The 17999-nt window shown below is 38.1% G+C and overlaps 1 protein-coding gene across 1 annotated transcript in view; it reads left to right on the top strand.

The window, feature by feature from the left end:
• The window catches only part of KCNN2 (potassium calcium-activated channel subfamily N member 2), a 142184-nt gene that overhangs the window by 110873 nt on the left and 13312 nt on the right, over nucleotides 1-17999 (top strand). Inside the window, exon 5 of the mRNA XM_055302822.1 lies at nucleotides 7824-7934. Coding sequence (XP_055158797.1) covers nucleotides 7824-7934 — 111 coding nt within the window. The remainder of the gene's footprint in view (nucleotides 1-7823; nucleotides 7935-17999) is intronic.

Genomic DNA, 17999 nt, shown 5'->3' with positions numbered 1-17999 from the left:
AATTTCCCCTTGCTTGGGAATATATAGGATTGTTTCAAGAGGAGAATAGAGCTTCATTGGTGAAAGAGTATCTCTTGTCTTATATGAGAATGCAGGTCATTTAGTCACTTGTCATTTTGCTTGTCTACTCTGTAGAATTATGGCATCTCTTGCGGGCCCTTTAACTAGAATATAGATGACTAGATTTTTTGGCAAAATTACCTTAAAATGTGAAGTATTATCTGCCCCATCCTTGGGACATGGATTATTATCTGATAAGTGGTCCCCCATGGATCCCTGAACACAAGTGAGTCCACTTCAGAAGCATGATTAAGGTTTTCTCCAACCATTTCTGCAGTTCTTAACAATGTAAAAATCACAGCACCAGTGAATTGTTCAATTCTATTCAGGGAACTTGTATACCATCTTAGGATGAGACCTTTGGATAATAATCCTGCTGCCATCATATTACCCAGTGTTGAAAGGTCTTGATTTGAGGTTACATGGCACCTCAGTCAATCGTCAGAGGTCAGTTTTCATTTTGAAGGGTAGGAACCCTACACTCTTCACTCAGTCAGAGAATATTCCAGAACACAGACATACATTAGCCAAAGCTTATAAAGAAAATGGTATTCAGGAGGGCTAAACCTCAGATCTGGTTATATTCGTGCTACTTATTCATGCTACTGTCTCTCCATTTGGAGATTTTTTTCCCCTCTGCCAGTGGACATAGATATCCTGAGAAACTAAAGTCAGTTCTTGATATTGCTGTGTAAATAAGCAAAAACAAAACAAAACAATCCACCCCAGAATCCTTTTTATAGGTCTTAATATAATTTGACATAAGGTGCTTAATATCAAATAACAACTTGATAATCTCCAATAATAACTTTGAAAAAGTTTTTGGTTTACATGTGTTTAGTGAATCTCATCAAATAAAGGCTCAGTGAGGAGAGCCTATCTTTAAATTCTTAGAATAGTTTGTTTTGTGCAGAGGAGCAGGTGGGGAGGATGGGCCTTGTCAGTCCTAAGGCCAAAATCCCCACCAATGCCTGAAGGACCTTCGTTTCTCCCTAGGAATATTTTGCAAGAAATATAATAGCTGCTTTCTTCCAGGTCCAGACAAGTGGAGTTGGAAGTTGTGGTGACCTTCTAGCTTTTGACATGTTGACTCTGCAGTTCCACCTAATTTTTCTCAACTCTCAGCATTTTTATTTGGCAGCAGGGCTACCCTTCCCATCTTTAAAATACATGCGCTCATGCTGGCACCATTGCTAATAAGGAGATTTAAACCCAGGCATGACTCATTGTTGATGACCAGGTTTATGCACCACTTCTTTCTTTCCAGTCATCCAAGTACAAGAATGAGCTGAACAAGCAAATCACTCCAAAGGAGATTGGGGTTTTCCAGGTATAGGTTTTTTCACTGACCTCAGAAAACCACACACACACACACACACACACACACACGCACGCACACCTCTCTTGTCCCCTCTTCCCCTGGATCAGGACATTGGACTTGACTTCTGCCCTCCTAACAGCAAATACCGACTTGTCTTTGAAGAAACTTGGGGCATTTATCTTCCAAATTATCTTGACTGTTGTTGACTTTCATGACCTGAGGAGATCTTGCAGAATTCCAGTGGGACATAATAATAAAGCTGAGTGTTTTATAGAATTTTATTTGCCAAAAGTGATTGGTGGACATATTTGCATAAAAAAGAAAACATCAGACAATGAATGCAGTAAAATGTGTTTATTATTCCGTGATATTGAATCAGTCAACCCCAGAGACAGAAAAATGGGCAGTTATTGCCAAAGACTCATTTACCTTCCTTTTGGAGGATATGCAGATATTTTTAAATGAAAGTTAATCAGTCTTAAAGCTGTTTTATTAATTTGGATGTATTTTAGGGGAAAAGTGCAATTTTTTTCAAATTGACTATATTTTGATAAATTTTAATTACTGTTAGTTGAACAAATTGGCTATCGCACTGAAAGTTTGAGCTTTTAGGAGCTAGTATAAGACTTGCAGGAGGATAACTAATTTAACACTGGAGTATTTTGAACACTAGCATTTTTTCATTAGTCATTCTTGGTGAGGGTGTGGATTCTGGAATTTCTAAAAGAAAATTACACATTTCAGTATTTATGTTAAATCTCTGGCAGCTGCCTTTTTAAGTAAGAATCAAAACCTTTACCCAGTGTGCTCTTAAAGGAACTTCCCTTCTCCATTGCTTGCATTATTAAATTGTTAAAGCTTGCTCCCAAAATGGTTTTCCAAAATGATTCTTGAAAGTATGTGCAGGATGAGCATAGCCAGGTGACCTGAAGTAAAATGACTAGGATGTTGATTTTTCAAGCATCATGTATTAAAATGATCTTGGGGAAGATGAACTTCTTTCTGAACATTCTGGGGTCCAACATGGCTTACAATTTTTGTGCTAGGATGAGGAAATGCAGAGTGGAGAAAAGACTGTGTTTTCATTTGGCAGCAGCTCAGACTCTCTAGGTATTGGGGCTCAACCTCTGCTTCTGCTGATTGTCATTTGTTTGCTTTGATCTGGTTAGGGCAATGGGCATTAGTAATGATACCTCCTAAGGACAAGACCTCTCCTTCCTTCCCCTCTCTCTCGCAACATTTAATTTGTTAGAAGGAAAGATGATACACCAGCTAAGGAGAACCTCTACATCTGCCTTGAATCTATCAGCTTCATAAACATACCGTGTTTTCTTCACGTGGTGTTTAGATGCCCAAGTATCTTGAAGGGATAGGCCAATGATTTGCTTCGTTTTTCCATCATAATGTAAATGAAATGGGAGACAAGTAACCAGGATACATTTTCTGACTTTGGTGAAAGGAATATGACTCATCTTGTTAAAGGCATACAGAGATCTTCATTTCAGAGAGTAACATATGTTCATCCCAACTGTTTCTACATCCATTGTGATGACGACAAGCTTTGGAGAAAATGTTGTAAAAGCATGTTTACTTTCATTTGTGTTCACTTCAGGGAACCGGATGGACAATAAAATCAGTACAACCATTAATGGGGGCAGGGATTTCCTTTGACCCCAGAAAGCTTTCAGGGATGAGCAGGCCTCATTTTGTATACCTCTAAATTTTTTTTTAAAGTTACATTTTTGAAACCCGATTCTATACAATTGGAATCCTTTTATGAATATTAAGGACTTGGGGGCATAGGAGTTTATCGTTTCCTTAATTAAAATAAAACTAAAGGCGTGACCATATTTGAACAGAAGGAGGTTTCTAAGTGGCCCTTTAGATCCCGTTTAAAGGGTACAGTTAGGATAATGGAGTAACAGATACAGGTAAGAATTTGAATAATTCCTAAATTGTCAGACTCACCTGCTTCTGCAATTTGCAACAGAGGTACTCACTTTAGTGCACAAGACTTTTGGTGAGCTAGGGAACACTCCACGAGGGAATGGGCCAGTATCAGGAAGGAAAAAAAAAAAAGCCCAAGAATAAACACAAATAAAAATCGACTTTCAAAGGCTCTTGATACCAGTGATTTTCCACTCCTGTTAGAATGTTGATTTCTTTCCAGAAGGATCTCAGCATGGGCCACCTGCCAGGGGAGAACAATATTCAACTTTGAGTGCCAACTGCCGCTCACAGCACTCTCTCCCTAAGCAGTGGAAGCCCCTCCGATTTTTACGTTCTTTGCTTATTCAGAAACCATCGCTGCTCTTGAATTTCTCATAAGTCTCTGACGAGCACCCTGGGAGCAACTTGCAACAGGTGATCCCATATATCTCAAACAAATGCTAACTACAGTAGTCAGGTATGGATGGCCATCTTGAGTGGCTACTGATCCCATCCACTGATTTAGGTTAGCCCCTTATCAGTACACCGAAACTATTTAGATTTTTTTGGCAAATGTTTGCAAGTGAACAAAATAGATGTACATGCCTCCAAGGGCCATCCTTTTTTTCTTTTTAACTTGAAATATACTTGATACATAATACTATGTTAGTTTCAGCATATAATACAGTGAACCTACATTTCTATACATTATGAAATGATCCCAAGTCTAGTTACCCTCTGTCACCATACAAAGTCATCACAATATTATTTACTATATTCCTTAGAATGTATTCCTATGTATCCCCATGATCTATTTATTTTAAAATCAGAAGTTTGTTCTCTGTATTTATTTGTGTTTCTGTTGTTTGTTTGTTTGTTAAAAATTCCACATATACTGATATCATATAGTATTTGTCTTTCTCTGACTTATTTCATAAGCATAGAACCTTCTCATTCCATCCATGTTGTTGAATGGCAAGAGCACATTCTTTATGGCTGAGTAATATTCCATTGTATGCATGCATGCACATATATATACACATATATACATACACAGACACACACAACATTTTTATCCATTCATCTACTGATGGACACGTTGCTTCTGTATCTAGGCTACTTTACTACTACAATGAACATAGGGATGTGTATATCTTTTCAAATTACTGTTTTTGTTTTCTTCAGATAAATACTCAGAAGTGGAATTATTGGATTGTATGTAGTTCTACTTTTAATTTTTTGAGGAACTGCCATACTGGTTTTCATAGTGGCTGCACCAATTTATATTCCCACCAACAGTACACAAGGGCTCCTTTTCCTCCGCATCTTTGCCAACACTTGTTATTTCTGTCTTTTTGGTATTAGCCATTCTGACAGGTATAAGGCAGTATTTCATTGTGGATTTGGTTTGTACTTCCCTGATGACTAGTGATGCTGAACATCTTTTCGTGTGTCTGCTGGCCATCTATAAGTCTTCTTAGAAGGAATGTCTATTTGGGTTCCCTACCCATTCTTAATCAGGTTATTTGGTTTTTCATGGTGTTGAGTTGTTGTAGTTCTTCTTCTTCTTCTTCTTCTTCTTCTTCTTCTTCTTCTTCTTCTTCTTCTTTTTTATAGTTCTTTATATATTTTGGATATTAACCTCTTCTTGGATCTATCATTTGCAAATATCGTCTTCATTCACTAAGTAGATTGCTTTTTGCTTTGTGGATGGTTTTCTAGTTTGATGTTACTTCATTTCTTGTTTTTGCTTGTGTTGCCCTTGCCTAAAGAAACAAATCCAAAATTTACTGCTCAGAGTAATGTCCAGGAGTTTACTCTCTATGTTATTTTTCTAGGAGTTTTATGGTTTCAGGTCTCACATCTAGGTCTTGAATTCATTTTGAGTTTATTTTTTTGGATGGTATAAGAAAGTGGTCTGGTTTTTCCAACACCATTTATCAAAAAAACTATCTTTTCCCCATTTTTTATTCTTGTCACCTTTGTTGTCAATTTGCCATAGAAGCATAGGTTTATTTCTGTGCTCCCTATCCTGTTCCATTGATCTGTGTGTCTATTGTTGTGCTAGTACCATACCGTTTTGATGACTATAGCTTTGTATTGTGGTTTGAGATCAGGGAGCATGATACCTCTAGCTTTGTTCTCCTTTCTCAAGATTGCTTTGGCTGTTGGGAGGTCTTTTGTGATTAAATAAAAATTTGGGGCTCATTTGTTCTAGGTCTGTGAAAAATACCATTGAAATTTTGATAAGGATTACACTGAATCTGTAGAGTACTGTGAATAGCATGAATATCTTAATTCCTCCAATTCATGAGCAAGCTACATCTTTCTATCGATTTGTGTACTCTTTGGTGTCTTAAATTTTTGGAGTACAAGTCTTTCACTCCCTTAAATTTGTTCCCAAATGTGGATCCTTTTTAAAAAATAGGAGCAAATAATGCATCTAATTTTCTGACTTGCTTATTTAAATTTTGTGCTGCCTTTAAGCATTATAGAAATAAAATTTCAAAATGGCCAAATTATGGATGTGGACATGCTATGAGTAAATCCCATGCCTCAGTATTCACTACTGAAGATGAGACTACCATGTTTATAAGGCACAGAGTTGCTTTTATAATTAGTGATTTTCAGACTTGGAATGAGGAAAACCAGGTCCCCTTATGGGAATTTGGGGCTCTCTTGGATAGCTATCCAATGAGCACCTTACCATTTTGGCTTATTTTATATAGCCAAAGGGGATGCTTTTGAAAACTAGTTTAAAGTGAAAGGGAATAAAGGGAAAGGAGAGAAAATGAGTGAAAATATCAGTGAGGGTGACAAAACATGAGAGACACCTAACTCTGGGAAATGAACAAGGGGTAGTGGAAGGGGAAGTGGACAGGGGGTTGGGGTGACTGGGTGATGGGCACTGAGGGGGGCACTTGGTGGGATGAGCACTGGATGTTACGCTGTATGTTGGCAAATTGAACTCTAATAAAAAAAATTAAAAAATAATAATAAAAAAGAAAAGAAAACTAGTTTAAAAAGATTCAAGTCTGGGAGCTTCTGGGTGGCTCATCTGTGAAGCCTCTGCCTTCAGCTCAGGTCATGATGCTGGGGTCCTGAGATCAAGCCCCACATTGGGCTCCCTGCTCAGTAGAGAGCCTGCTTCTCTCTCTCTCTCTGCTGCTACCCCTGCTTTGGCTCCTTCTCCCTCTCTGTCAAATGAATAAATAAAATCTTTTTAAAGAAAATTCAAGTCTGCTGAAAGATCCACATGTATTGTAACCTTGCGCTGTTGGTGTCCATCTTCAGTGGGCTCCTGCCTAAACTCTGCCTTCATTGCTGTCTATTGAGACAGTCAGGTAATCTCTATTGTCCTGTGGTCCTCTCAGGGGAGTGATTCTATCCACATGGCCCCACGTCCCTTTCACGAACCTGTTGGTTGGTAGGTTCTCAGATGCTCCCTTTGCTCCCACAAGGTTGGCTGTTCCCAGAACCCACGAGGTGACTGCAGCAGCATGACTTTGTCTAGGGGGTACTCAAGGGTACCACAGCGCTGCCTCCTGGCCCTGCATGTGATCACTGGTCTAAGAGTTAAGAAGACCCTAGACCTCATGCACGTGATCATGGAGCAGCAGGACTCTAATCCCTGGGGTACCACACAGTGTCTCCTGTCTCTTCCTAAGAGATCAACACAGCAGCCTATAATTTAAAAAGGGCCATTGCTGATCTTTCTCCAAATAAAAGTAGCCTGTGCCTTTCTTGGTCCTGGTAAACATCAGGAATAGCATAGTTATCCCTTACCTTTAGCACTAGATAGCTCGGTTGTCCAGGTTCAAATCACTGTGTTGCATACACAGTTAGCTGGCCTGAAGACCTCTGGTCTTATGTTGAGGGAAGATTATGAAATGTTGTTTTTTAGAGAACAGTTGTCATTTCTACTCCATGCATTTATATTCATTTATTCAGCTATTATTGTTTCCTATTATACTTCTAGGTATATAACTGAAAAGCTCTGTTGTGTGTATGTTTTAAGAAATCTCTGAAATTTCCACATGTTGCTCCTTTACTACTTCTTTCTTATGATTAAAATATGTTTGACTCAAATATCAATGTTTTAGGTCTTAAAATAAATGAACTAGGGTTTTAGATCCCCACCTACAGGCGGACTGCTGGTGCTTGCTGACCAGGCATTTCTGGTAATATTTATTGAAGGCATTAAATGCCACAGTGTTTTGTTGTTGTTGTTGTTGTAGTTTTATCTCTGGATACTTCTGTACTTGGTGAAAAACATTTTTGGGGGCACAGGGTGGCTCAGTGGTTGAGCATCTGCCTTTGGCTCAGGTCCTGGGATCAAGCCCCACATCAGACTCCTTGTGGGGAGCCTGCTTCTCCCTCTGCCTATGACTCTGCCTCTTTCTCTGTGTTTCTTAGGATTAAATAAAATATTTTTTAAAAATTATGATTTTTTTAATGTCACTGAGACCAAAAGTAATAATGTGTTGGGGTTCTTTTCTCTTGTGGTTTTCAGGGTGCTGGTTGCACAGCCCTGGTGGTCGCTGTGGTGGCAAGGAAGCTAGAACTTACCAAAGCAGAAAAACACGTGCACAACTTCATGATGGATACTCAGCTGACTAAAAGAGTGAGTTATCATCCCTGCATCTTCAAAGGGAATATGATTGTGTGTTTTTCCATGTTGGGCAATAGGATTTTTCTTTTGACCTCTGAAGCTAAAATGACATGGTTTCCAGTTAAGGCCTTCTTGGAATCTGTTCCATTTTTTTCACATTGAGAACAGACTCATCTTAACTTTAGGTCAAGGAGGAAATAATTGGATGACCTTGGTATTTACTAAAGAATAAAAACAGATCACATCAATCTCAATAAATAGGCACACTTAACATTTAAGTTTGCAGGACATGAGAAGGGACATTGCAATATGTAATCAAGTAGGAAGGAACACACTGTCAATGTAATCTAGAAATTTTACAGGAAAGTGGTTCAACAATGTTTTATTGAGCTTCTGTGAACCACTCTTCTAAAGACTGGGGTTGCAATGACAATAAGAACCAGCCAATGACTTTTAGGACCTCAAGGAAGGTAGGAGCAGAGATAGGCTCTTTCTGTGATTTAAAGGCTGTGCAAAAGATGAAGTGTAGCATCCCCATGGGAAAACTACAGTAGAAAACAGTAATCACAGTGTTTACAGAGCACCCACTCTATGCAAAGTTTGGCTCTAAGCATGTCACCCATGGAAGCTAGTTCCATCCTCAGACAACTCTATAAGAGAAGTGCTAGTATTATGCCCATTTTAGAAATGTGGAGAGGTTAGATAACAGAGAACTTAGATAACTTGTTCAAAGTCATTATATCAAAGAGGGAAAAGATTTGTATCCCACTTCCACCAAATTTTCAGCTTCTCTTAATAGTTACATGAGAAACCAAAATAAAAGTTCAGATATTAAAGAATTATTTTATAGCAGTGTCATCTTGCTGCATAACCCAAAATAGAATCTAGTCAGGTTGTCATTGAATTAACTAAATATAATGTCATTTGGTAAATTTACCCATAAAAGAATCCATGGAGATTGAAGCAAAGTTCCATTTCTCAGTGTTTTTACTCACTTCTGATTTTGTCTGTATACCTAAAAGTTACCTTGGTAAATACTTCCCAATAGATCAGTCACTTCTCTGCAAATATTTATGCTTGGAAATGGAAACATGGATTCCAATTACCTTGTTCATTTCTAAGTCAGACACTATTGTGTGACGTTATTGCAGTTGGAAGGTGCACGTGCATTCTTGATGTTCTCAGCCACTCGATTGTAGACGCCATGCTCTTGGCCTGGACGTATCCCATCTAGTTTCCTCTCACTCTCCAAACTCAAGAACATGGGTAATGTTACAGAAAAGCACAAGGAGAGACATAAGTGCAGAACTGATTGGAGGGCTGGGATTCTTATCACTTTCAAAAATATACCAGGAGATGCAAATACATGACTTTTAGACTATTTGTCCACATATAATCCAAAATTGGAGCCATACGTTTTTGGATCTCATCCTGGGCTTGTTTGGATGAGTTCCGTACTGTAAGATTCATGTTTAAGAATCAAAAGTTGTGCGGTATCAAAAGAACTCTTCCATAGAGTCCCTTGTATGATCCAAATAATCTGATTGTGAAGATTACACGTTATAAATTTCACAAGAATTGACTTATTGCCATACAGAGGTAGAAAATGACATGAGAATACAACATAGCCCAAACATGTAAATCTTTTCGGCAACAAAAACAAAAGATGTGACAGGATCACAAATAGGAGAAACCAAGTTAGCATGTTGGGGCAGAATCCTCCGTGTTTCATAAGTAGGTACTTAGTTTTAACTTAAGAAGCACACATATGGCATCCCTGGGTGGCTCAGTGGTTTGCACCTGCCTTCGGCCCAGGGCGTGATCCTGGAATCCCGGGATTGAGTCCCACATCGGGCTCCCTGCAGGGAGCCTGCTTCTCCCTCTGTCTGTATCTCTGCCTCTCTCCCTTTCTGTGTGTCTCTCATGAATAAATAAATAAAATCTTAAAAGAAGCATACATATAATTTCTTTAGGTTGACTTTAGGCTATTGCTATTCCATATCCTACTTCTGAACAGATGGATGTTCAAACCCACAGTAGAACGCCTTTGATGAAGAGATCTGTGATACTTGTACAGGTCTCCCAGGTTCATTTGGGAGATATTCTAGCTTGGTTTTAGAATTGAATTAGTTTAGCCCAGGGTCACTCAACCTTAGAACTATTGACCTTTGGGACTAGATAGTTCTCTGTTCTGCAGATGTCTCTGTGAGTTGTTGATTGTTTAGCAGCATCCTTGGTAGATGCCAGTAGCATTTCCCCTGACTTGTGACAACCAAAAATGCCTCTAGACATTGCCAAATGTCCCCTTATGAGACCAAATTGCCCATGGTGAGAATTGCTGCTTTCGTGGGTTATTCCCCAGGGATATTCCTTGTATATACTCAATTTACTATAATAGGTATTTAACAAAAGTATACAGCATACCTAGTATAGTTGGGGTTCTGCGTTAACCACTGAGGATGTAGAACTGAAATATCATAGCCCACGACTCAGGGAATTTCAAGCTTTTACTGTGCCTCCAGCAAACAGATGGAAGATCTATGTACTTGTGTTCTTGCTTCTGTTGCTCATGAGCCTCCTAAAACCCATTCCTGGTCTGCTTTGGAGGATTGCGGATCTAGATGACTTCCTTTGGTTTTTGTGAATGGATGTCATTTCCCCAAATGGACCACGTTTTCAAGTCTTTCTTGCAGTTGTTCTAAGTTCTTGTATTAAAGCAACATTATCTATAGGGATTTTCTTTATAGAAAGCTTTTTTAGTAAGAAATACTATTCTAATTTCAAAATTCACATTCTCCACAATGTTTTATTAATTATATTACCTCATTACTACTTCTTAAAAGTGTAGCTGCTTTGCAGTATTACTTGGGACAGAAATCTCTTATGGCACTCCAGCAGACTTGCTGACAGCTTGAATTTTATAGGCAAAATGTCACTCAGTAGAGGTACAAGTGTTAAAATGGCATTAGAATCAAACAAATTTCTCATTTATGATACCCATTTCATTATTATAATCAATACAATATATGAAAATATAGCTCTTTTATAGTCCTCTTCAACTTAACAAGTATCATTTACTTGGAACTTGATTCCATCAGTTATTTATGGAATTTCTAAATGGGCCCATTTATAATTTTAACTTTTTAAATAAAAAGTCTAAAATACTGGAAGATGATGGAATAATAAGATCCTGAGCTCACCTCTTCCTATGAATACACCAAGACTACAAGGAAAGATAATGCAACTGACTCTGAAAATTACCTGAAGACTAGCAGATCAGATCTTCTACAATTAAAGACATAAGGAAAAAGCCACATGGCAAAGGGGCAAAGATGTGGTTGAGAATCAAATCCCCTGCAGAGTAACCCATATGATGGCCAGGGATATGACAGACACAGAGATCCTACCTAAGGACTATAAGCATCTAACCCCACATGGGGCATCTACCATTACTGGGGACCTGCACCAGAAAGATGAGTCCCTGTAGCTTCTGAATTCAAATTGGTAGGAGCTTACTCCAGGAATAGAAGGGCTGATGGACACCCATTTTCTTGCCCTCCTTCAGCCTGGCTGGCCAGACTTGTAGGAGCCAATTTTGGTACTCTCCATCTACCTTGCTAGCACTGGTCATCCAGCTACATCCAGTGAGCATCCCCCTGAAGCAGCTACTGCCCCAGGGAGGGGGGCTATCCCCATCTACCAGTGGTCCTAGAGCAGTCAAAGCCTGAGCACATGTAGCCAACACAGGGGACACCTCGGAGTACCTGGTTGCGGTGGCCAGATTTGACTATGCTACTGGGCCCCACAGGACACTCTCTATGTAAGACCAATACTTCATGACCAGGAGACATAGCTGATCTACCTAATACATTGTAATAAGCAAAGAGAGACAAAATTAAGACACAGAGGAATAGATTCAAAAGGAAAGAAAAAGGCAAAATCTAAGACAACTGAACAAACAAAATGGAGATAAGTAACCTACCTGATAAAGAGTTAAAGTAATGGTCCTCAAGATGCTCACCAGAGTTGGGGTAAACTCAGAACTTCAATAGGGATAGAAAATATAAAGAACCAATCAGAGCTGAAAAATACAATAATAAGTGAAAAACACACTAGAGGGAATCAACAACAGATCAAAGGAGGCAGGAAATAGATGGAAGACCGGGTAACTCACATTATAGGGGTTCCAGAAGCAAGAGAGAGAAAGGGGCAGGATACTTACCAAAGAAAGAACACTTGAAAACTTCTCTAACCTGGGGGAAAGAAACAGATATCCAGGTCCAGGAAGTAGACCCAAATAAGATAAACCCAAAGAGGCTGACAGCATAACACATATTGAAATGACTAAACTTAAAACTTAAATGTTCTGGGGCACCTGGGTGGCTCAGTGGTTGAATGTCTGCCTTCAGCTCAGGTCATGATCCTGGGGTCCTCGGATGGAGCCTGGAGTTGAGCTCCCTGCTCAGCAGGGAGCCTGCTTCTCCCTTTCCCCCTGCTTGTGCGCGCTCTCTCTCTCTCTCTCTCTCTCTCTCTCTCTCTCTCAAACGAATAAATAAGATCTAAAAAGAAAAAAAAAGAAAGAAAGGTAGTGCTTTTATTTATTTATTTTTTTAGGTAGAGAGAGAAAAAAGTCTTAAGCAGGCTTCACACCCATCACAGAGCCTGATGCAGGACTCGGTCTCACAATCCTGAGATCATGACCTAAGCCAATATCAAGAGTCGGATGCTTAAAAGACTGAGCCATCCAGGCATCCCTCTAGGAAGGTAGCGCTTTTAGAATGCCTTTAAACTGAAGTAACCATCAACTTACTATAGACTGTTATATACACTGGATATTATATAGGCACCTCATTGTAACCACAGCCAAAAACCTGTAATAGATACACACAAAATAAAAAGAATCCTAACATACAGCTACCAAGAGCTATCAAACCAAAAGAGAGCAAGAAAAGAAGAAACAGAAAAGAATTGCAAAAACAACCAAAAAACAATAAAATAGCAATAAGTATATACCCATCAATGATTACTTTGTCAGTGGATTAAATTATGAATCAGAAGACACCAGGTGATGGGATGAATAGAAAAACAGACCCATCTATATGCTGTCTACAATAGACTCTCTTTAGACATAGGGACACATACAGACTAAAAAGTACAGGGATAGAAAAAGATATTTCATGCAAATGGAAGGGGGAAAAACCTGGGGTAGCAATACTTACATCAGACAAAATAGACAAACCAGGAGACAAAGAAGGGAATTACATAATGATAAAGGGATCAGTCCAACAAAAGGATATAATTATAAATATCCATATATCCAACATGGGACCACCTAAATACATAGCAAATGTTAATAGACATAAAGGGATAAGTTGAGAGTAATACAATAATAGTAGGGGACTTTAACGCCCCACTTACATCAATGTATAGATCATCCAGACAGAATCAACCAGGAAACAGTGGCTTTGAACACACATTAGACCCATGTGGACCTAACATATATATAAGGAACATACCATCTAAAAACAGCAGAATACGTATTATTTTCAAGTGCACATGGCACACTCTCCAGTACAGAGCACATATTAGGTAAAAGAACAAGTCTCAATAAGTTTAAGAAGATTAACATCATAACAAGCATCTTTTCCAACCACAGTCCTCTGAAACTAGAAAACAATTACAAGAAAAAACGGGAAAAAAATATATGGTGGCTACCAAATAATCAATGGGTCTATGAAGAAATCAAAGAAGAAATTTTAAAAAATACCTACAGACAAATGAAAATGAAAACACAATAGTCCAAAATCTTCGGAATGCAGCAAAAGCAGTTCTTAGGGGGAAGTTTATATCTATCCAGTCCTACCTCAAGAAACAAGAACAATCACAAATAACATAACCTTACAGTTAAAGAAACTAGAAAAAAGAACAAATAATGCCCAAAGTTGGTAGTGGGAAAGAAATACTAAACATTAGAGCCAAAGTAAATGAAATCAAGACTAAAAAACAATAGAAGGAATCAAGACTCTGAGAGCTGGTTCATTGAAAAAGTTCAGAAAATGGATAAACCCTTAACCAAACTTCTCAATCAAAAAAAGAACAAGGACTCAAATATATAAAATTAGAAATGAAAGAGGAGAAGTAACAATGGACATGACAAAAATAAAAAGGATTATGAGAGACTACTACAAAAAAATATATACCAACAAATTGGACAACCTAGAAGAAATGGGCAAATTCCTAGAAACATACAATCTTCCAAGACTGAATCAGCAAGTAGGAAATATGAACACAGCAATTACTAGTAGTAAAACTGAACCCATAACAATAATGAACTCCCAACAAATGTCCAAGACCAAATGGCTTCACAGGTGAATTCTACCAAACATTTAACAAAGAGTTAACACTACTCTTCTCATACTATTCCAAAAAGTTGAAAGAGGAAGGAATGCTTCCAGATTCGTTCTACGAGGTCAGCACTACTCTCATGCCAAAATCAAAGACACTACAAAAAAAAAAAAAAAAAAAAGGAAAGAAAGAAAGAAAGAAAGAAAGAAGAAAGAAAGAAAGAAAGAAAGAAAGAAAGAAAGAAAGAAAGAAAGAAAGAAAGAAAGAAGAAAGAAAGAAAATTACAGGCCAATATTCCTGATGACTATAGATATAAAAATCTTTAGCAAAATATGAGTAAACCACATTCAACAATACATTAAAAGGACTATCCACCAACAAAACAGAAAGGTAATCTATTACTCAATGGGAGAGTATATTTGCAAATGATAAATAGGGGGTTAATATTCAAAATATATAAAGAACTAATATAATTCAACATCAAAAAACCCTCAAATAATCCCAATTAAAAAATAGTTAGAGGGCCTGAACAGAGATTTTCCAAAGAAGAAACACAGATACCCAACAGGTACATGAAAAGATGTTTAACGTCACTCTCACTCGTCATCTCAGAAAATCCAAATGAAAATGGTTAGGATAAAAAGACAAGATATAACAGGTGTTGATGAAGATGTAGAGATAAGGGACCCCTCATGAACTGTTGGTGGAAATGTAAAATGGAATGGAAAACCATTCCACCATTTCACAATGGAAAACAACATGGTGGTGACTAAAACAAATTAAAACTAGAAATACTATACAATCCACTATCCCATTTCTGAGTACTGAAAACAAAAACATTTATTAGAAATGATATATGTACCCCTATATTTATTTCATTATTTAAAATAACTAAGATAATGGAAGGAATGTAAGTTTCAATCAATAGATGAATAGATGAAGATGTGATACATATATACAATGGAATATTACTCAGCTATAGAAAAGAATGAAATGTTGCAGTTTGCAACAACATGGATAGAGCTAGAGAGTATCATGCCAAGTGAAATAATTCAAACACAAGTACCATATGACTTCATTCACATGTGGAAATTAAATGCATAAACAGAGTCAAAAATAAAGACCAAAAAAGCAAAGCAACAATCAGGCTCTTAAATACCCAGAACAAAACGATGGTTGTCAGAGGAGAGTGGGGTGTTTAGATGGGCAAGATAGTTGAAGGGGAATAAGACATACAAGCTTCCAGTTGTAAAATAAGTAAGTCATGAAGTGTACAGCATCGAGAATATGGTCAATATTCTTGGGACAGCTTTGTACGGTGAAACACAGATGGTAACTGCACTAATGCTGAGCATTTTGTGTCAAGTGACCATGTTGCACACACCCAACTAATGTTATGGTCACCTAAAATTTAAAAAGGAGTGCAAAAAGCTTCTGAATGATGGAGAATGATTTCTGGGACATAACCAAAAGTAAACAAGAACCTAAACACCATACATAGTTACCACAAAGTTTCGCAATCTGTGAAAAATACAGATTGAAGGGTGCTGTTTATGAGAGAAAACTGCAACTCTGGCCTGAAACACCACACAGAAGAAATCTTTTTTTTTTTTTTTCCTGATGGTCAACAGGGGTAATGATTATAGACATCCTGAAAGCTGAAGAGGACTATAAGGAAGAAGCAGTATGAATATTAAGCATCTGATTATTCTTTCAGGAAGAGATGTAACTTTCTAAGCTTCTCATTGTGTCTCTTAGCTGAATTGAACAATTTCCATGAAAAATTATTCACCATACACGAGTTTCCAGAGAGAAAGTTTCATACAGAAATGGTTTCTCTGTTTGACAACATTAGCCACATAAAATAGTATGTTTGAAAGCAGGACACACTATTTGTTGCACAGGATATTAGGAGAGATTATTCCACGTAATTCCAAAAGTTTACATGCTGCTCTGCAGGTCAAAAGTGGCCAAGTAGGTGTATGTACCCAGAATGATTTAATGATTTCAAAATGAAAATGCAATAATTTGTCATGGAGCTGGGTGAGACAGAACCAGCTACTTTGTAGGTTTGCAGTTCATCCCCTCACAGAGGCGGTGTGTTTATCTTGTGGAAATAGTATGACTCTTCATTCGCATCTGAACTGAGAAGAAATCCTGGAGTTTGGCCCTCTGCATACTTCCATTTTGGAAAGGAACATGAAAGTAAGCAACTCTGATAGCCCAGCCATGATTTTTAAAGGAGCTAGGTGTACCACAAAAGATAATTATACATATTAATGTCCACTGTGGGTGTTTCCAATTCTGTTAAGGATTCGCAATAAGATCCCTAATAAGAACATCATTATGCAGTTATATAATTTGGGTTCCTACTTTGTCTCTTAGCAATTGAACAGACATCCTGGAGGATTTAGTCTGTCTAGCTTTTACCTTGTGCTTGGTGACAGAGCCCAGTGGGTGAAAACACAAAATGGGTTCACTTGGCCTTGACCCGTTCCAAAGCTACAGTGTTCACCCAACCACATACCTGCTCTGGAGGGACACAGGCGGCATGTGGTGTCCATGTCCAGGCTTGAAAACGTTATCTATGTTTGTCCCAGGCATCCTGGGGACATCTGCCCACAGCACAAGAGGCAACATTTTACACATTTTACTGTAGTTAGGAGAATGAGAAGCAGGAAACTCTCTTGCTTAAGTCAGAGATTATGTCCCATCCTCTTAAATTTGAGAATAGCAGAGGCACTGCACCAAAATAACTCTCTGAAGGAAGAGGCAAGAGGAAAAAAGCCAGAGAAATAGATTTCTTCTTTAAGAATCAAAGTAGTCGAAAACAAAGGAAAATTATAAACAAAGTACCCTTTAAAACAAGTGAAGTAAGTCAAAAGGAGGACAATTATCGTATGGTGTCACTCATACGGGGAATATAAAAAATAGTGAAAGGAATTATAGGGGAAAGGAGAGAAAATGAGTGGGAAAATCAGAGAGGGTGACAGAATATGAGAGACCCCTAACTCTGAGCAATGAACAAGGGTAGTGGAAGGGGAGGTGGGTGGGGGTTAGGGTGGCTGGGTGACGGGCACTGATGGGGGGGCCACTTGACAGGATGAGCACTGGGTGTTACACGGTATGTTGGCAAATTGAAGTCCAATAAAAAAATATACAAAAAAAAAAAAAAAAACCAGGGCTCTAATAACAGGTATCTAAATAGGTTTGAGCAAAGCAAAGTTTCAATTCAAAGCCAATCAGTTTTCAGGGCTCTTGTGTTTTATCAAATATTAGTACACTTAACAATGTTGTTTACTACTATGGCTTTAATTTGTTATTGTTACCTATAAATCAGCAATAGAACATTTTCATATTCTTTCTACCTATGAAGGTGGTTTTAAGGCATCTGGGTAAGTACTATTACTTTTAATTAGTATTACTTTTCTGGCCTTTGTTTTCTCAAAATACCTGCTTATTAATATGCTTTTCAAAATGTTTCTGAATAAAGATTTTAATTAGAGTTGAGCATGAGTCAGGCAGAGCCAGTGTTCATGTTTCCCTTCTATCGCTCCTTATTTTTTGATGTAGAGGAAAGAAGTTCTATTTCACAGAGGTGTGTTGGCCCATTAATTGGCACTAGAATGATTACAGCTACTAATTTTGGAGGGGCCATAGCTAGGATTCCCCCCATAGCAACTATCATGGTGTCTAACATGTGGTAGACACTTAATAAATTTGTTGAATTCA

The sequence above is a fragment of the Nyctereutes procyonoides genome, unplaced genomic scaffold (genome assembly GCF_905146905.1).
Source record: "Nyctereutes procyonoides isolate TBG_1078 unplaced genomic scaffold, NYPRO_anot_genome, whole genome shotgun sequence".
NCBI classification, from domain to species: Eukaryota; Metazoa; Chordata; class Mammalia; order Carnivora; family Canidae; genus Nyctereutes; species Nyctereutes procyonoides.
This window is presented reverse-complemented; position numbering and strand designations above follow the sequence as displayed.